The sequence below is a fragment of the Synchiropus splendidus genome, chromosome 12 (genome assembly GCF_027744825.2).
Source record: "Synchiropus splendidus isolate RoL2022-P1 chromosome 12, RoL_Sspl_1.0, whole genome shotgun sequence".
NCBI classification, from domain to species: Eukaryota; Metazoa; Chordata; class Actinopteri; order Syngnathiformes; family Callionymidae; genus Synchiropus; species Synchiropus splendidus.
In genome coordinates, this window is record NC_071345.1 from 11,024,859 (window position 1) to 11,049,020 (window position 24,162).

Below are 24,162 nucleotides of genomic sequence, written 5' to 3' on the forward strand. Positions count from 1 at the left end.
CCTTAGCCTAAGGATACGAGCTGAAGAAACAAACTCCCCCGCAGGCACAGAAGGAGCCAGAGAAGACATTTACGTCACAGGTAGGAAGTTATGATCTGACTTTTGTTCACCAGTCGGTTGTTGTTAGAGTGTTTATTTGATGTTTTTTTTTTTTTTTTTAAATCAGCGTTTGCTGAGCACTTTCAGAAACCTCGGGGAAATCAACCCTTTGTTGTTGAGAGTCAATCATTTTTACCCTCAGATAATTCAAGCAGAACAACTTCTATGTTTCCGTCTTTGTGGTTGTCTCCCTGTGGCTTTCAGGGGACAACAGTCACCAGCAGAAACGGGATGATTAATTCACCAGAAAGTCCCTGGCCATGCTGAGGTGACACTTTCTAATGGGCTTCGCACAAACTAGCAATTAGTCCACAACAATACACACGCAAATATCAGTCAAGTCGATGTTTAATCCCTATCATTGGCTCACATTTTTCTGGCTAACATAACAGAATAATGCCATATATTCAACCCTAAAATGTCCAGATCCAGGTTGAAATTCAGGTATATTTTATATTCATTTTATTATTTATTTATAGTATGAGTTTGTGTTTCCAGTGTCAGGATTGATGAAGGGAAAGATTGTTGTTTCTTTAAGTAAAAATAGTCACCAGCAAGGACGTCACCGTGATCCAAAATCAAATGAAAAAGAAATGTCCATCCAAACACGATATCTAGAGATGAATCATCATGTTGAACTAGGTTTCATCATGAATTGAACTAAGCATCATACTGGGGCTATTTAAAGTGCTACATTTATTAAACAAAAATAGTCTATTGTTAAAAATTCTCCCCAAAGAGTCCAGAAGTAGCTGGAGCATTTTCCTGCTGCGTGTCGGCTCGAATAAACCAAGGGAAACCTTCAAAGGACGCAAGTTTGCCACCAGTTTGTGGAAGGAGAAGAAAGAGGCGCCGGCAGAAGTGATTCCGTCCAAACGCTGTTATTATGCTAAGCACAAGATAATGATGATTTTAATGATAATGCTAATGAATGTGCATAATCTTTTTCCATTATCAGTAAAGAGAAGACGTGCGCAGGCTTCGGAGAAAATGGGTGCTTAATGTGCCATTCACAGATAAATGACTGCGCAGGGTTTCTTGAAGAGTGAAACATATTTACTTGACAACATGTAGGGAGGAACTTTCAAAGGATTCAATTAAAAATATTCAATATGTGCCTGCTTCCTACTGCGATAATTCAGATGGATAATAACAGATGAGAATGAAACATTAAAATAAGTATAAATAAATGGAAAAAAGAACTGAAAAATGTCTGTTATTAGAAATGTTTCAAAATGTTTTCAAACATTTTCCAAGGAAATTGTTCATTGTGTATTAAATAATAAATAAATTCCTTGCTAAATTAAAATAATAACATATGTTTGCGATCAGAGCAATGTTTCTTGGATGTTTTATTTAACTAAGACCGGATTTACTGCATTTTTACATTTAAACCCTGTGCACAATTCCATCTGGATTGGCTCCAGTAGAAGACGAATAAATACAATTTCATGAGACAGTGTTTCTTGGCTGCATACCAGTGTGCTTCCTCTGTCTTCTCTCATGAGCGATTGACAGGGTTTTCCAAAAATGGCCACCGATTACGGGGTTTATTCAGCCAATAAATTGTCCTCGGAGCGTAGAGGATCGCACCCATGATACTTTCTTGTGTCTATTGACCTCAACGCCCCAACAGTTTTGCAGTTCATCATTTTTCTCCCTCTTTGACGTCACTCTCGTGTCCGAAACCAGCGAGCGTCTCTGGTCTGGTCAATTGCTTCCCTGTGACTCCATGTCCAATGGATTCGTGAGAGTGTCACCGCAGCTTAACAGCGACCAGATCAATGACACTGTGTCAAAAGCCTGGTACTCAATTTCTGCCACACAGCTTGTGTGAAGACAGAGGAAACACAGATCTGCAGTGCCATCACTGGAAAACAGGCACCTGAGCATATATGGAACCAGGAGGGGGCGTCATATTGAGGCAGAACTGGAAACAAATTTTGTCATGGCACAGTGTACAGTCTAAAATACAATCAAAACAAGTGAAAAAACAGGCTTAAAACATTTGACATATGATATGAGTGGCTAACAACCTAAGTGTAGCCTTTTAAAATATAGCAAATGCTACAAGAACAAATGCGTTAAGTGAACTATATAGCAATATTTCACAAAGTCACTGGTTTCAGTTTCTATGTCTTTGTCACGACATGCCATCGAGCTCAATAGACTGTTAGTTTAAGTTGGTGCTTGTCAAAGTCCACATCAAGTTATGGGATGGTGAACTCAAAATACAATGTGGGTCAATGGAGATCAGTCAAAAGAGACTCAAAGTAGAGTCACTGTTTACTCCATAGTAAGGGTGCATTCCAGTTGAGCTCGGAACTTGGAAATTCCCAGTTATGCTTCCAGGATTATGTCACCTGTTGTAGGATTTATAAAGTCAGAAAGACGGAGGATCCTCACCACCCGGGTACGCAATTCAAGATGGCCTCCCTGGAGGTAAACAGAGCGAGACGTCTTGAATGAAGGAAATATGCGGAAAGTTACAAGCCAGACATGAGAATAGCTTGAGACATTCGGCAACGTGGAACGGGAACGCTGCCTAAATCTCACTCTGGGACACGTAATATGACGCAAATAAGCTGGCGAATGTAGTGAAGCGTTCCCTGAAGAGTAAATACAAGTGTACAATCCTGAAGTACTGAGGCACACGAGCTCCTGAAAGGAGAAGCAGGGATGCTGAAACAGATTTCTTGTTGTCATGGTGTGTTTAAATTCACTTCTGTGAAGGGATTTCGGTGTCAGGCTCTGGGTGCTGCACTCCGCCTCTATCTTAAACCCTTGAAAGAACCTGTCTGCCACACTGAATTCTGCTCCAAATGGGTGACAGTTTATCACTACGCCGCACTTTGTTCTCCCCGCGTGTCATCATCCGAGCTGAACCTGCGCCGGGAGGATATTATTGCGGACTATTAACGTGGAGTCCTGGGGTCTAAATGAGATGATTGTTGCTGTGATTTCCAAACATGCCCTCACAGGAAAGGACATATGAATAAACGCGGGAGGAAATGTCACCCCTAAAGTGAAGCTGACGTTCCCAATTAAAAAGAAACCCTGCGAGTGCAACTGATGGAAAGCGATACGCTCAGTTGATCAGATATGACTTTGTCTGGAAATAAACCAAACATGAATATAAAATATTTCATATCATGGTTTGATTCCGCGCCTCGAGGTGCGAGAGGCTGTTATCGCCAAGGAGAAAAAACTCTTTTATTGCCTTTCCACCTAATTTGTTAGCTGTGTGATCGCAAGATTAAAAGGAGAATAAAAGAGTTGAGATAAACAATGAGAAGTCTGGCTGTTTTATATAGATATTATGATAAAATATAGAGCAACCTTGTTTTGTAATATCTCTTTTTATTCATGGAATAATGGTGGAGGCTCTTACCTGTCTTGCCTATCATTTCTGCCTGCGAGCGAAACGTTCACGAATGATGAAATCTGGTGCGGCATGGTTGACACGTTCCAATTGGATCAAGCAGGTTCTGTCAGATTAGTCATTCCAGGAGGTTAGGAAGGGCCAGCGCAGCGAGGACATCATCGACCAAACTCTCTCTACTGACTCACGCTGTTTATCTGCGGATGCACATGCTGAGTTTACATTACTGTGTGAAATGATCCTGTGGTCATGTGTGCAAATCCTCCGCTTCCTAAAGGTGCCCCCGACGGGCTGTTATTATCTGGGTTCTGGCAGGACAGCGGTGGGCGCACATGATGTGCCGTCTGTGACATAGAGCTCGAGCGCTTTTGCTCTCATATGTGCCAAAATGTATGTCTCAAGTTGAAATATCTAAACGAAGAGGCCATTAAATGTCAGTATGGAGCAGAAGATGTGATTGTGTTGGGTGTGACCTTCACTAGTTCCTCACAAGGCCAGTCCATTAGTAAGTTCTGGTGCATTGTTGGAGGCTTTTAAATCAATTTTGCTTCAGCTTTAAGAAGAATATCTTTGATACAAGCCGCCAATTGAATTTCAAGCCTAAACATGGAGTCACTGGATCATGGAAACGTCACTTCAGGCAGAGGGAACTCACTAAATGATGCCACCTGGCAGCTCAGTTTTACAGATCATAATAGCGAGATGGAGACTGCAGGACGGCGGGTGCGCAGATGCAGCAAGCAATAATTAATAAAAACACAATTACAGGTAAATTGAGGGAAACATCACATTATGTGTCAATATATTCCTCCTTTTTATTGTTTTACTCTCTTATTATAGTACTGTTTACTTATGCATATGACTGGTTAACATTCAAATACACTACCCTATATTTTTTTATCCTATTGTATTCACTCAACATGTAAAGTTCTTATCTGAGGAACATGGATGGCGACTTACAACCCACCTCTGCCTGAGCTCTCAGCATGTTGAGTGACAACAATAGGATAAAACAAGTACTAGAGTAAAAAGGAGGACTGTGTTAGAATATAGTGTAACAGTCAAATATAATAGTGAAGTTTTTTCACCAAATTTTATAGTCAAATGTTTTATTTATGCTAGAGATATGTTGCTTTATTTTTTATTTTTTTAAATAAAATACATGATACCATTTTAGCTTTTGAAATATCATTAATAACAATGAGCTCGAGTGGACTGCAGGTGGCAGTAGCATCTCACCAAAAAAAACTATATTATATTTTGACTTCAAGTGCTAAACAATGTAATGAGGAAAAGTCTGAATACACTTCTGCGCAAACAAGCCACCACCAAAGACAGTCAGATATTCAAACAGATTCAACACGTAATGCAAGTAACGTTTTTTTGTGATTGGAAATGACCAAACAAGAACATGATGCCAGTCTACTGAAATATCTCACCACTTCTTCTCATTGGCTTATTGTCTCAGATGCATTTTAAAGAAGTGATGTGGGTGTCAGCTGATAGAAACCCACATCAACGTTCTGGTATAAACGGCGTGGCATTAACGTTCTGTTAAATGTTATAGACTGATTTATTTTTTTCTTCTTATAATTTCATACCCAAGCGAGCACAGCATCACACCATCTTTGCCACAGCGCTGTGGCCTGGCCTTAATGAAAGTGAGTAAGGATCTGGGAGCTGGAAATTGAAAACATTTGCTATATGCCATTAAATATCAAAGATCCCGCAGTTCATTCCAAACAGGGACCGTAGCAAACGGGAGAGGAGAAACGCTGAGCATCGGTAATGTCGGGAAAGTGGATGCAAACAAGGGAAGAAAGAAAGGGACAGAGAGAGACCTCCAGGTTATCTACACGTTAGCAGACTCTTTTGTCCTTTTCAGTCTCATGCAGGCGACTAATGGACGAGATAGAGTGAATCAGAGCTTTGTCAGAGACATCCATGAAGCTTTTATTCTCCTCACAGTCCTCTCCACATCCCACTCTAAAGCCGCCGCCGCCGCTAATTTATCACACCGTTGGCGCTACTAATACATCCTACCTTGAAACTTTGCCACACATCTGAACATCCACTATTTTTTTTTTTTGGTTGGAATCACAAAAGACCTCTTTTTCAATTGAATCAGAGCATCACTTTAGACCTTCCTGTTTGGACAAAAATATGCACTCAGGAAATCAGATTTGATGCGTCACACTGCTGTCTGCGTCTTATCACTGAGATCATTTTTACCTCTCTCTTGCTGTCGTGCGGCCTCTTTCACTGGTCCCTGAATAGAGGAACCAGAACACAGCTACTTAAGGAGGAATCTTTATATGGAATGAAAGCCTTTTATTTTCAGTAATAGAGAATGATGGTGTGCGTTTCAAATCCTAATGTACTGGACTGTCTATCTATAACTGCAAAAACAGTGTTCTTTTCATATTGTTCGATCTCAAATAATCGAAACAAAGGAGGAAAATATAGAAACAATTCATAAGAAAGGAGGTAAAAACAGGGACTGGGATGGAGTCTAGCTTAGCTTGGTGGCTAATGCGAACAGACTCTGTGATCCTCAGGGAAAGTTGCGAAAAGCACTAACAAATGATCTAATAGATAGTTGAATACGGTACGATTACTCTGGTTCAGTATCAGGCACTTCACTCCAGTGACAACACAACACAGGTGCTGTCATTTGAACCGGCACATTTTTCAGTCTTCACTGTCAGAATATGGGGACCTCCGCTGGTCGTGGAGGAGAGGTGTTTCCAAGTAGCCGACACAACACATGAAACTACGTTTACAAGGGGGTGCCGCCGAGTTTAGAGCAGCTTTGTGAGTGACACACCAGGCATCTTCATTTCTCCACCACCGCAGCAGGGGGCGCTGTCCTGTAAAGGCGTCTATCTATCTATCATGCTCAAGCAATTTTTGAGATGGTTGCTTTGTGTCCATTATTGCTTGAGTCCTTTTGAGAAAGAATTTCCTTTTACACTCAACTTTTTGTTGTTCGATTGCCACTGTCCTAGTGAAAATACACTGCTACTTCAACACTTTTTGATCACATCTGACCGTTTCCTTTTTCATTATAGAAATTTGAGATGAAAAATGAAGCTTTACGTTTAATTTTTTTTAGATTAAAACAAATTCTTTTTCTGTCCTTACTTCACCTGTGAACTCCGTGAGCTGCCTCCCTACCTTCATCTGTGACGCTTGGATCAAGATTGAAATTTCAAGCACTCAAACGCAGGTGTGTGGACAATGTCTAGGGAGAAGTCAAGGAGCTCAGTCACCAAATTTAGCTGCTCCAGTCCAGTTGGCTTGAGCGTCTTGCCCGGATGTTTCTGGTGAGGTGTTCCTGACATGCCCACCTGAGAGGAGACCTCGAGGCAGATCCAGGACATGCTGAGTCTCAGATTATCTTTTTTTCAAATGATACACCAGTCTTTTTACAGTGGTGTTACACAAACATACACGAAAAAAAAGAAGATTATAGTTGTTCCAGGAAGCTAGATATCATTCTTTTTATTCAGTTTAAATGTTAAACCCCACAGTGAGGCGCCTCCTTCTTCTTCAAAGACGACCCACCTCGGTCGGTACGAAAGGTCGACCTAAAATAGCAATTTTAAGAATGAATAAAATAATCTGGTCGTGATATCCAGACTGAGAAATGAGGCGGTGCGGTGCCACAGATGTGAAGGGCGCAAATTGAATTTTGACTGACTGAAAATGGCTTTATCTGACTTTTCGTTGCAAGGAGCTCAGCTTTGGTGCGAATACACTCTGGACTTGTTTTCCAACGTATCATTATCACCAACACTAAAGCAGAACACGTTGAATGCGAGTGAAAGTACTCACCGGTTGGGGGATATTTTAGTTACTTTCAATACTGCATAGGTCTCATTGTATTTCTTTTTGGGATATTTATGCCTCTATTTTGATGCTGCTACGATTGTCACTTAAAAGAAAAGAAAGAAAGAAAAAACATTTTCCCCAGATTTTCTTTTTTCTTTGCCAAAAAAAAAAAAAAAAAAAAAAAAAAAATATATATATATATATATATATATATATATATATATATATATATATATATATATATATATATCCATCAATGTCTGGTCATCTGCTGCAAAAGAAGTGGAGATCTTTGTTGGAAGAATGAAACTATGTGACTTAAAAATAAGAGCGAAACATGCCACTGAATTAAACACTAAATTGCACATATCTGTGTGATGGAACAGAAATGAGTCATTCGCCGTCATTTCACAGTCACAGACGCCCGAACACTGTTTAACGAGCTTTGTCAGCAGGCGAGCAATGGTTTCCACACAAATTCAAACAAACAGGTCTCTCTAATGATTTTCCATGAAGCTGTTTACGTGCGCTCCCTGATGGCGCCGGCTCACACATGACCTCCCTCATACACGACTGACTTCACGACTGGCTGTGAGGTGCGGCGGCCATGATGGGTTGTATTTACCTTACGCACTTCCCCCTCCAACAACACTCTCATCTCGCCTGAATAAGTATAAGAGCTTCAACTGTTGCAGTGCAGTATGGGTGAGGAAGTTTGAGTGGCACCACTGTGGCATTTTTATCCGACTCGTTCATGTCCTTCTTCAAGTATTTCCCATGAGTGGTTGCCTCTTCCTCTTTGGAATATTCTTGGACCTACACTGTCTCTCCTCTCCATCACGACCCAGTTCTGATCCAAAAGTGTTTGTTTGTTCATTCTTGAAACTATTACTACATCTATATATCTACGATCTCATCGACTAAAGCTGACAGAAGAGGTGGGACATCTGCGTGACAGAACCTTTTCACCTTCATTAAGCACTTAAATACCTTTTAAGAGGATAATAAATATCGACGGAAACAATCTTTCCTTGGTGTTAGTTTCCTCGATGGCTATTCATTGATCTCAGCAGCGCAATGTTCCCGCTGAAAAGATGCTCAGCTCCGTGTGTTATGTTCCTGCAGCCTGTAATCTCTGTATTATTGGATGATCTAGTGTTGGGGCGGCAATAGATGGAGGTCGCAGAGAGAAGGTCAAGCTGCAAACACCTGGTCCACAAACACGTTTCTTCACACTTACAGTCCACAAAAAGCATTTGCTTTCTTCAAGAGAGGATCCTCATGTTATTATGTTTTCCATTATTTTGAACATGAGTAATAATCATGACAGCAGTCCTTGTCCCTTGAGATAAAGAAAAGATTTTAAAAAATGTAAATATACGTGTATATATATGTTTTGGTCATAGTTCTGTTGCCAATATCTTTACATTTTTGTGATTCATATTCATACTTTAGTGAACATTTTATTGTAAAACTTAAAAAAATATTAAACATATAATGCTAATGACACTTTTCATAATTTTGCCTAATATTTTAGCAGCAAAATTAAAAGTTTCATATCATTTTTTTTTTTCATGTGCTGCAGGGTCCAGACTCTGTTTAGCTTCAACATACAATCATGTTTTTAAATGCCCCCTTTATATTGATGTAGTTATTTTTATGTTTTATTATATGCACAAACACACATTTCCTAGAAGTCAGTTTAGTGCCTAAAATCAATTTTCGTTTGTGCATTTTTGAAATAGTTTGTCACCAGTGAGTTGTGCGGCCAACAGTGGAGGCTCCTCTATATATTCCCACTGCACCCACACCATCATTCTCTATTACAAAAGCTCCTCTGCCATGGCCACCAACGCTTAGACTACTCGCCTAAATCCCTCTCGGATGAAATTGATGCAATGTTCTCCTCACTCTGCTCTGCATATCCCTCAAGGCTGGACCCTCACCCCTGCCCCACCCACTTCATCCAGTGTCTTCAGCTGTTGACCCCTGGGTGCGAGCCTCCTGAGCTGCTGGGCTGCTTGTCTGGTGGAGAGCGATGAAGATCCCACTGTGGTGCCTGCTGCTGCTGCTGGCATGTCTCTTCACTCCTGGACGCTGCGACTGCCAAGGCGAGTGCGTGACCTGCGGTCTGCTCCTGCAGCAGCAGCAGCTACACCAAGCCTTCAACACCATGGTAAGAGAGCATGCATGTATGTGTTTGACAAAGCCACCCTTCAGCTTCTGGTGAGCCGTCTGTGATGCACATTCCTTCATAGGCCTCCACTGCTTCTTGACTTGAATGTCTGTATTATCTATGACATAAACACCTTTAAATCCTTCACAACGCCTTTTAGTGCGAGAAACTTCCGCGCTGCTTCATCTGTGATCACACAGAGACACTTATTATCTGTGAAAATGCTGTTTGGATCATAACATCAATGACAGAAATGTTTGTTGGCGAAAGCATAATTCATATTCATATTGTCGACGATCAAGCGTGTTAACATGGTAATAGCCAATTAGCCTGGAAAAGAGAGCGCAGGGGTGACGGTGTGATTTCCGCTGCTATTAAGCGATAAAACGAAATCAATTTTCTCTCATGATGACTTCCATCACGACAAGACGAGCCGCTAAAGCGATACAGCGAATGCAAGGCCATTACTTGCTTCTTAGAACTGTTGCTTCTTCTGTTTTATCATTCAGTTGGGATATTATGGCATTTTTATATATTGTAGCAGAAGATAATATGCTCATATACGGCTGGAACTTAATGCAGCGCTGGATAATAAAATGATGTTATGGTTCTTCCTGCTCTTCAGGCTCAAAAAGACAAAAACAAACTCTTGTTACCAAGTGATATTGGCTCCTGAAAGCTCGCACCTGTTGACTTCTGCCTGGGATTGTTGTTGTGTCTTCTAATGGTAAATATTTCTTTCATGGGTTGAATATGGTTTGTTGTTCACAATTGAACGAACAAAACTGCTTGTGTAGGGCCAACCTGAGTCAGTGAAAAACCATGTTTTATTTTAAGTGTCAATGGAACAACAGCAATAGCTGGGTGTTGTTGTCCTGGGTTTGTATTTACTGTTGAACCTCATTCTATAAAGTGTTTGCCGTCCCAGTCCCAGTTATGCCCCACAGTGAGATGCTACAAGTTGACAAATCCTCTCCAACCACAAGTAGTATAATCCAAAATGGCTGCTGCGAGTGTAAACAGTAAGTTGAGCTACTGTAATATTTATTTATATTCGTACTTTTGACTGGTTTTTGCTCTCTATATCAATGGAAAATGTAATATTGTTCGATACGCATGCATAGAAAAGCTGCTGCAGCATAATATTTACATTTTTATGTTCAAAATGCGAACAAGGCAGGGTTTGCTAACAAAGGCTAACTGTGAACAATAGCCTGTCAGTAAGTGTAGTGTTTATTCCAAATATGTTTTGCCTAAATAATTACTAGGGGATTGTTTGCTGACTTGTTTTCTTTATTTACTTTTTTCCTCAGTACTACCGACCATAACTGATCGGCTCAAGGACGCTGCTGATCATAATGTCAAACTACGATGTTCGTATATTTTAATGATCTGCCCACACTTACATCAAAAAAAACAAAAAAAACTAGTCGAAACAGGGAAAAGTTTGTACTAAGACGGTTATTTACTGACATCCTACTTCAGTTAGAATGGAGTCAAATGTGTCATATAAGTTGGTGATAACGGTAAAATAGCAGCATTGACCACATTAAATCCTGTAAAACAGGCTGTAAATATTATACATCTGTATGTTTGAGCATGGAAAAAATGAGTACAAAATATAAGGTAAAATATTATCGTCATGTCATCACTGTTATTTCTGTTGCTTTGCTGGTTAGTAGTCACGTGACCAACATCACATGGTCCAACATCATTATCGGTGGTAAATGCAAAGCTACTACATGTTACTGGAGATGGCTCAAAGTGTATATCCACATGTTTTAATAAATGGAAGCCAGTTAGTAATAAAATGATTTTTTTTTGTCATGATCTGAGGCTGCACTACACACAAAACACACACACGCAAGAAAACTCCCACAATGGTGCAGTACGCTAAAGCTTTTAAAGTTTTTTGTTAAGTTTGAATACACTTACCACGTACGGTGGCGTGTAGAGTGCCATTGAATTGACTTGACAACTGCAAATTTGTGGTAGTTACCAACTATGGAGACGTTGTTGAAAAGAAACACAATGCTAAATAAAGTGATGGCGCCCCCAACAGTAAACACTGTTCATGAAAGCACATGTTGGAGCAGTTTTTAAAATTAATCAGAACATTTTATGGCGATACTTCACACTTATTTAGAGTTAATTTATAACTATTTTATGATATTTACTATACTCATTCTATTTAGAATTACCGTACAGTTTTCCCAATTTACTCTACAGTTTGCATCAAGTTCATTTATTTTCTTCTTTTTTTCTTTAGTAAATTTGATGAACATGACTGGCACCTGGTTCTGTTGCTGGTTGGACTTTTCCATGACAAATATCTTTGCGCTGATCACATGGTTTCATGTGATTTCACAAGGTTTTGGTTTGTTTACGTGTATGCTTATTGAACCCAAATGAATGAAAAGGTGGACCCCCGAGATCAGAAAGGTTAAGATCCCCTGCACTAAAGGTTAGGCGGAACGGCGATAAGAAGCACTGCAGCATTTAACAAGCCCAGCAGCCAATATGGAGCCTGATGTAGTCACGACTTTACACTGCTTGTGACCTGCTTGGTGGCGAACACCTTCAACTTCAGTCCGAGGGTGTTTCTGTTTTCAAGAGTATCAGCAGAGATCCTGCAGGGAGGGAAATTAGGAAACCCCCCTGCGGTGCTATCATCTCAGATGAAAAGTTGAAGTCTAAGTAAAACTGAGGTTGACTGGAGCCTGTTCTGTGAGAACACGCTCACATTCAGGCTGACGTTTCAGAATTGGCCTGATTAGCGCTCCTCGCCAACACGAGGACGGCGCCTGCCTCTGAGCTCAGCGGCCACAACTCCAGCAAAAACTTCTCCCAATCTCATCGCCAAACAGTGGGGGAGACGTCAGCGAGTAAAAATAGTCGGTGGGCGGCCACGAATAGCTGCAGACCCGGCTAATTTGGCTGATAATGACGCAGAGAACGGCAGCTGGGACCTTTTGGGGACGTTGTAATGAAACGACGTAATTGACTGGCGCGCAGTCTCATCGGCTCAGGCTTACTCTGGTGATTGACACTTTTTATCAGCTCCTCATTGTGTTAGTCGCCTTCCCATTGAGCCGCAGATGGAATCCACTGAGCAATTTCCATTGTTTCCTGCTCCTGACCGAGAGGGGAGAATGTGAGTTGGTTATACCGGCGCATTTCTTTTGGCTCACACCTGCACTCTCAGCCCCGTACATTAGACACGAGCCGGAACATTTCATCAAAGCTGGCGGGTGGATTCCGTCAGATCAAAAATATTGCACATCATAAAATGACTGGAAACCAAAAGTAATTCCTTTGTTACAGGTGCTTTTTTATACAGGCATGTTTGCTACTGTGCATAGTGAGTTGGTTAGTGCACTCACTCGCATGTCCAGCCATTGAAGCTTAGGGACCAGTTTCAGCCCATATTATAGCCTAACCACAACAAAATATGGTCTATGAATGGCATTAACCTCCATGCAAACAAATTGAAAAACAATATTTTAAATGTACTTTTTATTATTTTTTGAATTTCTTGCATTATTATACAACATTTTGGGGTCACTATTCATTTTTTGAGGCCAAAGAAATGCACAAGTATAAGAAAATCTAGGTCACACAGGATGAGCTGGGAGTCACAAAGCAGATATGGATGTTATCAGGCAACGACTGGATGTTTTTCAGTAGTACATCACCCTGTCAAATGGCCCACTAGGTACCTGCTGTGCATCCTCGCATAACAGGCTCTGATTTCATCACTGGGTTTTTGGTTTTGTACAATCTGTAGTGGGTGAAATTTTGATAGTATTGTTTCTGAAATTGTTTTTTTCAGAATATTTTATTAATCGCAGTGAGTGAAAAACATACTGATCCTATAAGAATGTTGTTATAGAATATATTTTTATGATAAAAAAACTAAATATATTCTTAAATTTCCATGTTTTGTTCATGAACCTTGGACTTTCGATGGTTTGTTTTTTTTGTGTAAAGTCTGGCGTGTGCCTTGAAGACCTATATTTTGCGTCTTAAATTCTATGTCAGTTTCATTCATAAACCATAGATGTAGTTAATCTGCCTGAAACAAGGTCACTCGAAATGCAAAGAAACAGCAGAGAGGCCTTTCCTCCGCAAAGACACCTCTTATCTTGTCCTTGAAGGTCGCACTCCCTGTTACGCCGACCCTTGCTCACATCCCACTCTCACAGCTTGCTCACCGTATCATCATGAAAACGATTGACCTCACGTTATGGTGCCTGAAGTGGTACGAGGGAGGTGGAAGGGATTTCAAACACACCTGCTAATTTTCCCATTTCAAGGCATTTTTGCTGCCCAATGACTCCGAGAGGAATTTCAGCAAACGTAACATCCTCCATGCAAAACAGGGATGCACAATGAAGCGTTGGAAGTGACAATGGCGACACTAAAATAACCATAAAACTGCATGCTACGGTGTTTACTCTTCTAAAAATGAAACGCTTCAATTCAGGTTTGGATCTTCTTCAAAGGCAGGAATATTATAGTAGATGAAATTGTGTCAAACAATAACAGATGACAAAAAAAATAAAAATAAAATAAAAGCAGCTTATAAATCCTGCTGTTCTTTTTGTCGTGAAGAACAAAGGGCTGTGAAACAACGTCACCGCAGAGGATTTCCATAATAACCTTTTTATTTGCAGGTCCTCAGAAGTACATAAACTCCCCTCACTTCTAAAGCCCTGGATATTGCTCCATTGATCCGACGTGGAGAATCCCCTGGTGTGCTCATTTCATTTAGGACGGTTAATTAATTTCTGTTGATAGATTCACAGCGGAACTCCCTCTCCTCTCGTTCGTGTGATGGGAGCCGGTTCTCTGATAACAACCCACTTTATCTCTCATTTGAGCTGGGTTTGAGGATAATTGGGATTTAAGCGAAAAAGTGAAAAAAAAAAAACAAGAGGAGAGACACAGTTGGACAAATCTCAGCTCCACATCCGGATCAAAGCCTTTTTCCATTAACAGGTTGCTGCTTCATGAAATGTATTCAGAGCTCCTGTCATTGTGGTGAAAACACGAGTTTGAAGAGAGGATTTTTGGCTATACTCACGCTAAACTTAGCTCAGTATAAAATATGTAGTTACCATGGATATGACTCTAGTTCTATGAGCAGTGTTGCCACAGTTCTTTTATGTCAATTGTGAGGTTTGAGTTGGTGGTCCAGCGTTTTTCCATGTTTGGAAAGTGATATATTGCAATTTATATAATAAAATATGGGGAATAGCCCATTATTTTTCGTTATTATTTTACTTTTTTGCTTTTTATTTTAAGTACGAGGCAGAAGTTTATTAAGTGTCAGTGTGTCACATCTCCTGTTGGCCACCTGAAGGCAGTAGTTTCACTGAAGTGGCTGCCGTTACTCGCCTCGGAGGATCATATTTCTGACTTTCGAGAGAAAATGCAACATCAGGACATCACATGAGTATCGTTTCTTCCTGCACCAAAGAAAAAAAATCTATAAAAGTCTAAAAATTTGTCATGTGTCATTTAACTTCAAGAGGATTTAAAAAAAAAAAAGATGGTTACTCACGTAACCCATGTTCTATGAATATGGGCGTAGCCCTCTAACGGCCTTCGCTATTGCCTCGATGCGGATTAACCAATAGCGAAGGCCGTTAGAGGGCGGAGCACATATGAAATAGAACTGATACATAGTTTTCAGTCCGCACTTTCGACACATTTGCGAGGCTAACCCGTTACTGAAAAATGTTGTGATATAGAAATAATGCGTGACTAAGTAATGCGATACTGGCATCACTGTCTATGAGTATGTGCAGTTTATCCATTTGAGGCTTCGATTCGGCACCTGACAAGAACGTAAGATCCGCTCTGCCCAACTGGCGGCAGGGTCAGTCGCCGACATAAGCCCGCTGCTCCCGGAATTTGCCCCTTTTGAAACTCAGCGATGGAGAGAAGACCGACAGTTATAGGGCTTCTTAGAACTAGAGTCACAACCATACTATTTCTATTTTCGTGCGTGCTTCTCCCTCTAACATCCCACCTGACCTCACTCTGCTACAGATCACCTGTTGAAATGTAAAATATACGACTGAGAATTCCTCATCTATCATTCTTTACATAACTGAATGACTTTAAACTTAAAGCTTTTATTCTCTGTAGCAGCACAGGGACAGATAGTGAGGACCAAATGAGGCCCTGGGGTTTTGTAGTGGCTGGTCCGCTCTAACTGTGTCTTCAGCTAATGAAAACATATGGCTTCATCTAAGCAAATATCACTTGGGGTTGGACGAAAGGGAAGTTTTGTAGCGCAAACTGAGCACACTGTGGCACTTTTTATCAAACACGCCGCTTGCGTCTTCATCATTTGTCTTCCGTGGCGCAGCAACGTCAAAGCAAGTGTTCAGGCGTGAGGTCAAATTGACAGCGATGTCAAAACTGCAGCAAACAAATGTCACTCTCCATCAAGAGTTCCTGTCCGAGCCAGCGTTAACAGCCGAAATATCATTCTCCGGAAGTGAAGCTGCCAATCCAAGGCAAAAGCGTGACGCAACTCACCTGCCGTCCTTGCTCATAACGTCCAATTTTCTCTCGTCAATCATTATGCCACTGGCGGATGTCACTTTCTGGACGTGATGGACAACTTATATTTGGCCCGTAACTTCCTAAACGGAGCCGGGACAAGACCCATTACCTCCCTGACACACAGACAACGCAGAGTGCTCGGTCAGCACTTTATTGCTGCAGTCATAACACGGTGCAATCGCATCCCATAAATCATTGGCCTGTGTTTTAAATGACCCCTGGCTCTGTCGTGATGACACATCCGTTATGTCTTATCTAGACCTGCTTTATTTATGGCGTCATCACGGGAAGCTTTAGTCAGCAGCACGTACAGAATACCCCTGGAAAGAAGTGGTCAAGTCCCTTCTTCCCTGACTTTAGTCACAGAAGACGCGCAGAAAAGCTCTGTTCTTAGTCTCCTGTGGATGACTGAGGTCTACGGAAGACACCGATCGAAACCAATTTAAAGTTTTAATGAAGTTTTAATCAGCTATTGAGCATTTTCTAGATGTCGCCTGCTGCTCGAGAGTCCACCTTCCCCTCCTCCTCGTCCCTGCTCGCGTAACTGACATGGGGTTTTAGTGAAACTATTAAAGTCGCTACTGACTTCCATGATGCTTTTGGATCTAAATACTTGTGTTTTCTGTTTCTGTTGCTTCTTTGCATTTGAAGTGACCTTGTTTCAGGCAGATTAAAATAGAAAATAACGGTTTATCAATGAAATTAAAATGTTCAGGGAACGCACCAGATTTAATACCCAAAAACACAAACCACTGAGGGTCCAAACTCCATAAACAAAACATGGAAAAAAACAAGTACTTGTGTTTTTAGACCCTATATATGCCAGTTTGACAGGAGACAGAAAACATAGATAAAAACAAGTTGTTAAGGATAGATTACATTTTGATCAAATAGTATACAGATAGTTATTTGAATTTAACTTGAGAATTGAAAAAATATTGACTTGTCTTGGCATATTGAATAAATCCCATGTTTTAAAAAATGTTTAATAATGAATTGAGTGATGATTTGTTTTTGAAGCAGCAGCATTTTATATACTCTGAACATGTGTAGTATATGAAGCAGACAAAAACATCCTAAAGCTGGGGTCTCAAACTGGTCCTGAAAGTGCAGCAGTTTTGTTTGTTTGAGCTGCACCTCAATGGTTCACCTGTGTGTGTTTGGTTGGAACAAACGCTTGTGTGCACTGCGGCCCCTTTGTTGACCAGTTTGTGACCCCTGTCCTTAAGAAAAACACCGACATTGATTTCAAGTGAACTTGTTGTAAAGGATTTTGACTCTTTTGTCGAGGCTTATCTGACCTGCAACATTGAGAAAGCACTGGTTGACTTCATTGTGATTTTCCTCTGAGGCCAACACCTCTTCTTCTCTCCGTCTCTTTCTCCGCTTGGCTGTGTTTAAAAGAAGTGTCCCTCTTCTGCCGACAGGTGTGTCTCCTGGAGTGTGAGGGCCACGTCTCGTCCTCGCTCACGTGGGACATATGTGAACGCGTCATCAAGTTCCCCAAAGGCCTCGCTCTGCTCAAGAGAGAGGGGCAGAATCTGGAGACGACCTCTCTCCATCTAAACTCGGAACTGCAGTCGGCGGCCATAGAGCTGCAGAAGGATCTGGACGAGCCGGAGCAGCGCAGCATCCAGTATGACTCATCGCTGCTGGAGTCTTCTGAGGAAGGGGAGGGTCTGCCGGGCTCAGATCTCAGCCTGGAGGTGGGAGTCAGGGAGCCGAGGCAGGAGAGGGATGCCATCGAGGAGGATGAGGGTTCGGAGGCGGTGACCCTATCGAAACGTTTCGGTGGCTTTCAGAGGGGGCGCCACGGATACAGGAAGCTGATGGGCTCCTCCGTCAGACCCCTACAAAAGCGCTACGGCGGCTTCATCGGCGTCAGGAAGTCAGCCCGCAAGTGGAACAGTCAGAAACGGGTGAACCAGCTGCTGAGGCAGTACCTGGGCATGAGGAGCAGCCGCAGCGGCAGGTTCAACCCCGTCACCAGAGTCTGGAGGCAAAACCAGCTGTGACCAGTTTGTGGCACCCAATCCTCACATACCTCAGCCAATCATCAGCAGTCTGGACTGTGACTTCGCCGTCGTCATCCGCTGCACCTCTTCGTGTCTCTAAGTAACAAGGAATGTTTTTGACCGTGATGTCCTCCTTCACACATATTACATTGCCATTCTGTGAAATAACGATAATAAAAAAAAAAAAAGATTTAGAGAAGTGCAATTGAATATATATTTTTGTGTGTCGACGTAACACGAGGGGCCAAACGCAGTCGGAGGTGGTGGACTGGGGAGGGGTCTGACATGAATGCACTTTTATTGTTCTGTGGATGGGGGTGAGGTCATTTGCACTCGGATTTTTGTTACGAGACTCTTTGTTTTGTTAACTATATGGACTGCATCAGTAAATAAAGAAAGCTAATTTGACCCTTTTTGAATGTGTGAATTCATCTGACGCAGCTCTGCATATATGACTGCAGAGGTGAGTCAGAGAGGATCCGGGGGTGTTGTCCAGGCATGTTCCAAAATCTCATGAGCACCGAGGCCATTGCTATTTATTATCACGAATATATCAAGCACTAGCATTGATAAACAATCGGTGAAGTCCTCAAGTTAAGTTTTTCTTTTTTTCTTTTTGTCTTTTTTTTTTTGGTTTTCACTTCTTTTGCACATTATATTAAGCTTAACTAATTCATTTTTAATCTCATAATATATTTACTTCATTTTTAAATATGGACTTCTCCACATATATAGATTTAATAAATATTAAATAATATTTTTAATCTCTAAATATTACACAATCAGACTAATAACACCTCGACTGCACTAAAAAATAAAAATAAGCAGCCAAATTCAGAGCATGATAATTCAGCCCGTCATATTGGACTGGCCCAGGTTTCCGCGGCTCCTTGCCGCCTGACTTGTTTTTGGTCAGCGCTCTCCCTTGTAAATAAGCTTCCTCGGCAGGTTCGCTGAATTTGCCAAAGCACAACGTGTTACTTAATGATTTGAGGATCCAATTTTCTGCTTTGTCTGCTCACCTAATTCAACACAATGCACATGTACAATTGCTTTCCCTGAACTTAAAACCCCCGGAGCACAATCTCTGCATTAGCACACGCCTTCCTCCCAACTGCAGCAATGTGATAACTGACAGAAAATGTCTTGGTGCTCGTTACTGTGCCGTAATTGTGGACATTATGTGCAGATCACTTTGCAAGTGATGTTCTCTCCAAAAATTGAGCTGCTAGTCTTGAGGCCTGTTTTCACAGTAGCGCAACACTTCCCTCTAGCGGCAGAAGAGCGTAACTGTCACACTTAGACCTGACCTGGGATCAGTTTTCAGAGACTAGCGCTATTGGATGTTCTTACTCATTCATTGGAAAATTGTAAATGAAATGACTTCTCTTAGTTTCATGCGGACGTGTTTCATATTAAACAGAAGACGAAGCGCACTAGGGAAACAAAAAAACAAACAAACATTTTGAAATCGTCTCAGTTGGTGGGAACGATTCGAATAATGGAAAATGCTTAAATTATTAACAGTACTTTAGAAAATATTCCACCAAACAATGTACAGAATATATTTGTGTTAATGTGTCATGGAAATATTTTCAATATTGTTATGAAAAACCGATCCCAGGTCTGTCAAGCACAATTGCTACACTCACTATATAAATGGTATAAAACCATGTCTATTACATGCTGTTGGTCAACTGCTTGGATTTACCAAAAAAACTGTACAAAGATGAGCGCATGTTGAAAAACGTAGCTGGTTTCTGTCACAGCGGTGCGAGAGATTGTAACATTTGTGCGAGCCTCGTGCATGTGCGTGTGAGCTTGTGATCCTCTCCCCTCCACCGATAGTCATGAAATCTGTGTGAAAACCCATTTGAACATTTGTTGTTGGTCTCACCAAAAACCTGTAAAGAGAATAAAATAGTTTGCTATTTCTATTGTTGACTGTCATATGCAGAAGAAAACAAAAGCTTCTCAGTGCTTTTTATTATTATTTCATTTGTGTTTTTGACAATATATTTCTTTCTTTTTATTGCTATTACAAACTTCCTCTAATGCTAATCCTCCAAAGCTTCAACCGTTGTTAACACTGGTTGCTATGCCAACACATGGGCAGGAAGAAAAGATCCATTTCATGGAAGGTTGTAAAGTTAGCTTATTCTTGTGACGTAATATTCCGACAAAGTGCTAAAAAACATGGATATATCCAAAAGAAAGATAGTCTGACCAGTAACATGACAATAAAAAAGGTACAAAATACTCTAAATGAAAGCACACAATAGCAGATACATCACCACCACTTTGTTACCACTGGAAGAGAAGGTCGGCGGGAACAAACAGCCACGTAGCAGTCAACGGCTGTGTCACATTAGCACCTAGCAAACGCTCAATTCCCAGTTTTCTCCGTACAGTCCACAACCTTTTGCAATATTTAAACATGTCAGAACAGAAATGTGTTTGTCGCTGGTTTTCTGCGAATTTTTTGAAGTGTTAGTGCAATATATTTTACGCTACTAAGCTCAATGAAGATTGCTACGCTAGTAGCATTGGCTACAAAAATAAACTCTACTTCAATATCACAAGTGACCAGCTGATTGAAATAATCACATTACATTTTTGGTAAATGGAAACCAATTAATCTATATTTACATCAAAGTTTGCAGAACCAGGTTGCTGCAACTCACCGTTGCTGTCTGGAGCATAACGCATATGCAAAAAATGTAAACATTAGGAACGTTTGCCCGCGGCGTGTCACTCTCCTGGTGACGTCACTGGACACGATACAAAGTCACCGGTGCTTGTAAGTAAATATAAAACACCCATAATGTTGTTGATAATTCGTTTTTAGCGTAGTATTTTTTTTGTATGTATTTTGTAGTCAATGTTGCGAATATGTTCGCACTATTTTTTCTATATTTTATAAAACATTTTCAAAACATCTGAGCTCTTCACTTGCTGTATCCAAGAACACAAATGACATATAGCGTCGCACTTAAGTACGAATTTGCTTTGCTGTTTGTTTGTGTGTTCAATACAACTGTCACTGCAAATAGTTTCCCAAATGACTTGCATCTGTATTACAACCCAGACATCAAGGTTGAGTTGCAACAGACTGGTTCTGCCACTTTTGGTTGTAAATGAAATAAATAAATGTATCAGACGCCATCGGTCATCGACAGAAACTTGAGAAGTCGAGAAAGTCATTTACTCACAGCGGGATGTGTTTGTATTGGCGTGAATTCAGTATCGGTCACAGCTAATGTACTTAGCTTTGCTCAGCATTTTTCAAAATAAATAGGGACAATTCTTTTTAAAGAGACAAAAAAACTTATATTATTCTTCTGATTTTCAACATGCCTTGAGCACATACAACTGTTGTACATACAACAGTAAAAAAAATCTCAGGATAAGCAAAAACACCTTCTGGTTTTTTTGTGAAAAAAGGGGATGTAGTTGTTATGAATAAGTTTATAAGTTTTTAATTATGATTCTTCTCTAGTTGGACTCTGTCAAGAAGAAGTTAAGAAATTAATGAAGTTTATTTTTACTCGCATTAGATTAGATAGAACTATTTATATCTAAATAGCACTCACCTTTCTAGGCTTTTATGAGAACAAATTTCAAGTCTCTGTGTTCGGCAGTTTTCCTAATGAACAAAAAAGGCATCCATATACACTGAAAACTAGGAACTGAGCGCTGAAGCCAGTAATGTGAGCACGTAGAGGAGTTACAGGGGCGGTAATATAAACTTTGGATAATAAGAAGAAGGTATTGTAGCACATCACATGGTCAAAGTCGGTCAACAGGTAGCACCATGGCAGACTTCAGCTGTCGGGTACAAACATACAGGAAAAACTCATTCCGTTAGGAAAGGATCACAAAATAAAAAACATTTGATTGGCGCCCAGGCCCTGAATTATATGTGTATATCCGATAAAAGTCTCTTTTCTCTCGCATCCATCCATCCATCCATCTCCAGGTGTCTCACTCACTGTGCAGCTTTCAGTCTGGAAAACGCTGGCAGGCCTTTTTCCAGCGGCAGGCGGTGCACCACTGATCCTTACGCTCCACTCCGTACACCTTACGGCACTTTTTGGCCTCCCCGCGACCCTTCCTGTGGAGACGGAGACACGAGAACTTACAGGGTGGAGATGACTAGTGATGACTGCAGTGAAAAGATGCACTTCGCAGACCACAACTAGCTTAAGCAATCCATCCTTACATGTGATTCTTTTTGACTTAACAGCACCAGATTTACTGTTATTTTATGTTATGTTAAAATACATTTTAAATCAAATTGAAGAGTACTAATTTTAAATGTTTTCATTTATCTTTGTCACACATTTTTCTCCCACTATATTCCACCCGATCCTATACTGGATCTTTCTTTTTCCCTCAGCTAGAAGCTACATGGAAGGTCTTACATACCTCCCTAAAATCTAATCCAAATAATTTTCAAATCTCTTCTACAAGACTCCATTTTATACAGTCGGTGTTTTGTAACTACATTTTTTTCTGTATTTTATTTAGAATTATACAGTAAAAACCTTTTTTCAAAACTAAAAACTCTGTTCTGACCTGAAGGAGCAGTGAGCGCGAGAAGGCGACGCGCTCACAGCCTGTAGCCGGTTCTGTTGCAGCCACTGCTCGCCCACGCTGACGGACCGGCAGCGCGGCTTCGCCATCTTAACAGGTGACCACAAACCAATGTCAGAATCAACATCACGACGACAACAAACAACACAATTGGATGATGGAATTAGCAGGCACCGGGATGCTACTGTGGCCAGACACTGATGTGGAAGCGGTGTAGTCTTGACAACCGGGGCTCCTCGGGGCCAGCGGCACCTGGATGGGACTGCAGGCCTGGAAGAAGAGACAATATAGTGCTTACTCAATCTATATCTCAGTCAGTGTTATTTTTGTGCTTGTTTGGAGTTGTATGCTAAAATAACACTATTAATCCAGACTTGGAAGCAAATTCAACCCTTGACCTTTCATGGTTACAGATTAAGTCAATCTCAATGTACAACCAAGACTGTTCAGGAAGTCACTTCCAAGACAGGAAGAAGAAGAAAGCGTGTCTGTGGTGGAGTCAGGAATCGAGGCGGGAGGTACGGTGGCCCTGAAGGGCAAATGACAAAACAAAAAGCGCAACCACTAAAGTGCAGTCACCTTTACAAAAAAATGGAAAAAATAGAATTACATATTTTTAAGACATTTCCAAACATAAAAAAGTTACAATTACAAAAGCGAAATGAGAGAATTCATGGAGAGCGTTTTTAAAGCTGCCGAGCGAGCTTATAGTGAAATTGACACTAGTTCATGAATATATTCTGTCTGTTTAATATAGTCTGTTTTTGTAGCTGCACTTTTGTTTTGGTTATTTTGCTTTCCTTTTGATTTGCCCTTTTAAGGCCACCGTAGGTCCAGGGATCGGCTTTGGCTGTTAGTGTGCGTTATAGAAATGAAAAACCAGTACTATCTCCGTGTGTTGGGTGTAGACTGTTGTCTCAACACTAAAAGATACACAACGCAAACTGCCTCAAAAAACAAACATGTAAGGAGCACACAACAACTTGTGGCTGACAGTTGCAGGTTTCTGTCGCCGCCAATGTTGTGGTTGTAGCAAGTCACCTAAAAGCTGTTCATCAAAAAAAGACCCCTGTGGTTTGTGTCCAACATTTGTTTGTGACTAAACTGACAGCAGGTGTCTGTTAAAGACTTACTGACCTACTGTATTGTTAGAAAACGTTATCTTGAAATCTTCCTCTAGACACACCTTTAATGAGAACATTTTCAGAAATATGGTGTAATAAAGTCTCTCCATCAGTGTGTGCTGGGTTAAAACATGGACGTCTCTTGAATAAAGGATAATTCAGGAATATGCTCGACAAAGCAGCCAAACAAAAACACAAGCTAACATTTGAAGCATCCCTATGTTTTCATACCTGAATCACGCAAAAACTTAAGTCGAATTTAGACTTGGAACTGGATCCATGTAGATGCTAACACAGTTAGCGTCTTCTGCTAAGTAGGACTCAGTATCACTTCTTACTTCATTATGACCCTCTTGA

The 24,162-nt window shown here is 40.9% G+C and overlaps 2 protein-coding genes across 3 annotated transcripts in view; one reads left to right on the plus strand and one right to left on the minus strand.

Moving 5' to 3' along the window:
• On the plus strand, positions 1–20,025 carry pnocb (prepronociceptin b). Its single transcript, XM_053880984.1, has 3 exons — positions 1–80; positions 9,249–9,491; positions 17,498–20,025. The coding sequence occupies exons 2-3, from the start codon at positions 9,354–9,356 to the stop codon at positions 18,083–18,085; spliced, it is 726 nt and encodes a 241-aa protein (XP_053736959.1). The 5' UTR covers positions 1–80; positions 9,249–9,353; the 3' UTR covers positions 18,086–20,025.
• znf395b (zinc finger protein 395b) overlaps positions 15,230–24,162 on the minus strand; it is a 14,596-nt gene continuing 5,663 nt past the window's right edge. Inside the window, exons 8-10 of one of the 2 annotated variants that reach the window (XM_053880983.1) lie at positions 22,856–22,951; positions 22,664–22,770; positions 15,230–22,199 (exon numbers count right to left, since the gene is read on the minus strand). In XM_053880983.1, coding sequence (XP_053736958.1) covers positions 22,088–22,199; positions 22,664–22,770; positions 22,856–22,951 — 315 coding nt within the window. In that variant the 3' untranslated portion in view covers positions 15,230–22,087. The remainder of the gene's footprint in view (positions 22,200–22,663; positions 22,771–22,855; positions 22,952–24,162) is intronic. The other variant, XM_053880982.1, reaches the window with a different exon arrangement.

Coding starts and splice junctions, on each gene's coding strand:
- pnocb (XM_053880984.1), top strand. CDS start 9,354: ATGAAGATCCCACTGTGGTGCCTGCTGCTGCTGCTGGCATGTCTCTTC. Junction 9,492..17,497: donor ACCAAGCCTTCAACACCATG/GTAAGAGAGCAT, acceptor TTCTGCCGACAG/GTGTGTCTCCTGGAGTGTGA.